Genomic DNA, 3,009 nt, shown 5'->3' with positions numbered 1-3,009 from the left:
AGGAGCATACCAAGTCTTTTTGTGGGGGGGAGCCACCTTGCCTAATGGAACCGACAGAAGAGCCAGGGCCCAGAATGTAAACACAACTTTACAGTGACAGCTACTGTGTTTACTGCTGTATGTATCCATGCACCTCTGGGAGTTTTTGTGTGTTTGTGTTTGTGTGTGTGTGTGTGTGTGTGTGTGTGTGTGTGTGTGTGTGTGTGTGTGTGTGTGTGTGTGTGTGTGTGTGTGTGTGTGTGTGCGTGCGTGCGTGCGTGCGTGTGTTTGAGTGCAGCTCCTGTGTGTGTGTGAGGGAAGGTACTAAAATATGGTTGTACATTGCCAGATTGATCTGTATCTTTGTTGGTTTTGTCTATTCTGTTTGATAGAAATGGAAGCCTTAAATGGGAAATTCAAGTCAACCTAAAGAATTGCATATCTGCATATTGCATGCAAATTATTTCAGCAGTTTGAATGTAACCAGATCGTTCATCTGAGGTCATGTGTGGTTGACTCACAGGTGTGAGTGTATGTGTGTGTGTGTGTGTGTGTGTGTGTGTGTGTGTGTGTGTGTGTGTGTGTGTGTGTGTGTGTGTGTGTGTGTGTGTGTGTGTGTGTGTGTGTGTGTGTGTCTATGGTTGTACAGATAATGTCATGTTGGGCTGACTGTGTTACAGCTTGTGTGGGTGTGGGTGTATTTGTGTGTGTGTATTTGTGTTTGCGTGTGTATTGCGTGTGTATGTTTTATTTATATAGCACCTTTCAAAACATGGGTTACAAAGTTCTTAATATTGGGTGCTGTGTGTGTATTTGTGTGTGTGTCTGTGTGAGTGTGTGCGCATGTGTGCATGCGTGTGTGTGTGTGTATTGGTGTGTGTGTGTGCGTGCGTGCATGTGTGTGTGTGTGTGTGTGTGTGTGCGCATGCGTATGTGTGCAAGTGAAACGAAGGCAGGAAGTGTCCCATGAATGAAGGAATGTCGGGACGGTGGGGGTGGGGGGGTGGGGAGAAGGGGACACACCCCAAGCCACACACGCACACACACACGCACACACACACACACACACACACACACACACACACACAAAAACACACACACATTCAGTCGACATTCAGCCTGTTCTCAGAGGAGTGAACAGGGGTTCAAAGGTCTGATGAGCAAAATAACCATGACATCACAGGGGATGTGAATCTGCTGCCCTCCAATCCCCTCCCCTTTCCCATAAGCCCCACCCATTAGTGTGTGTCTGTCTGAACTCTCAGCACGTACCAATGCTCCCGGTACATGCTGGTCCCCTTCGTCGCCATCTTTAACCCCCCCCCCCCTGCCCCCAGTGTATACACTAGCTTCTTTCCACTTCTGATCCACTTCCTTTTGTGGGAGCTCCCAGAGGAAACGGGACTGAAGGCGTTTACCACCGGGGGGGGGGGGGGGGGGGGTAAACAGCGTCGACAAGGCTCATCAGCGTTGTGGGGCTAGCGAATAGTCGCCCGGGCTGCGATCTGCGTCGGAAAGCGCTCTCTGGGTACCAGTTACGCTATGGTAAGGAACGCCTAGGGTATTCACACCCTGCCCACAGCCTGTCTCCTCCTCTGTTACCCGGCTACCAGGGATTCTACGCTACCAGGGATGCTACGCTACCTGGGATGCTACGCTACCAGGGATGCTACGCTACCAGGGATGCTACGCTGCCAGGGTGCCGAGCTCTGTGTCGGCTGTGTTCAGCTAGTCTGGGAGTCCACAGGATGGATTACATGGCGGACTGCATAAGGATAATAGCATATTGGGTGTTCAATGTCTGTTTTGTTGGTATCCCGGGGTTAATTCAATGTCCAACAAGCTTATCTTTATTTGTATTACGTGAAACGCATTACATTTTTGTAAATCTATCCGAGAGCCCTAGCCTTAAATCAAACAGGGTTTGCCCTATCCCCCATCCCTTCTCTTTGGATGCTGTGGGAATCTAGTCTGGCCATTGCCAGACCGAGCTCAATCTATGATTGAGCTTGGTCTGGGGAAGCTGCTGTCATTTCTTCAGCACAAGAGGCGTGATCAATGGGCCTAGTTCAACGACTCTGTACGCGATTGACTGCTGGTCGTCGCTTCCCTGTCGTGATTGTGTTAAACCAGCCAATAGCGCGCCAAGGGGAAAAGCCAGCTTTGTGATTGGCTCCCGCAAAAACATACCGGAAGCAGAATGAAATGTATTGCTCTTCTCCAGACCCTTGTGCAGGGTGAACTCAAATCGCCGGCAGAATGGGCGGGGCTACCCAGTCTCGTGAGAATCATCATAATGCGGTTATAAGCAGGTCAGTGACGCTATCGACATCCCTGCTAGGCTCGTACCATTACTACACCCTTACATGATAGTACGTTGCAAAGGCTCCTAATGGTGCTTATACCAACGACCATCACGGACCACAACAGAAGGGGTCCCCCACAAGTACGGGACTTTGAACCTGGGTCAATGTGATATTAACCTGCATGCAGCCAGATGCGCTCCAGCGTCGACCAGATGTAGGCGGGTCCCTGGCGGTGGGCGGAGCTACTGACAGACACCTCAGACAGGGCGGCGTCCAGGCGGGACGCCACCACCGATGGAGCGCTGATCGAGCCTGCGAGTCACAGACGCACACACACACACACACACACACACACACACACACACACACACACACACACACACACACACACACACACACACACACACACACACACGGAGGGAGGAGTCAGATGGATGGTGAGAAAGAGAAATATGTGTTTCTATGGGCTGCTGAGCAGTTTGCGGGGTCGTGGGGGTGAGGTCGTGGGTATGGGACGGGGAACAGGGGTGAGATGCCCACTCGTGGAGGCGTCTGGAAGTCTGGGAGGGTGAGGGTGGTGGAGACCTTCCTCGCCCCAGGCGGGACCTCTGGCCGCTCAGCCGCTGGTATACTGCTGCTGTCATCCACCTCGCTGGGGAGGCACACACACACACACACACACACACACACACACACACACACACACACACACACACACACACAC

At 51.8% G+C, this 3,009-nt stretch overlaps 1 protein-coding gene across 1 annotated transcript in view; it reads right to left on the bottom strand.

The window, feature by feature from the left end:
- Positions 1-3,009, bottom strand: part of ttc7a (tetratricopeptide repeat domain 7A) — a 36,972-nt gene that overhangs the window by 1,139 nt on the left and 32,824 nt on the right. Inside the window, exons 18-19 of the mRNA XM_060073875.1 lie at positions 2,822-2,937; positions 2,463-2,597 (exon numbers count right to left, since the gene is read on the bottom strand). Coding sequence (XP_059929858.1) covers positions 2,463-2,597; positions 2,822-2,937 — 251 coding nt within the window. The remainder of the gene's footprint in view (positions 1-2,462; positions 2,598-2,821; positions 2,938-3,009) is intronic.

This window comes from Gadus macrocephalus, chromosome 15 (genome assembly GCF_031168955.1).
Source record: "Gadus macrocephalus chromosome 15, ASM3116895v1".
NCBI classification, from domain to species: domain Eukaryota; kingdom Metazoa; phylum Chordata; class Actinopteri; order Gadiformes; family Gadidae; genus Gadus; species Gadus macrocephalus.
This window is presented reverse-complemented; position numbering and strand designations above follow the sequence as displayed.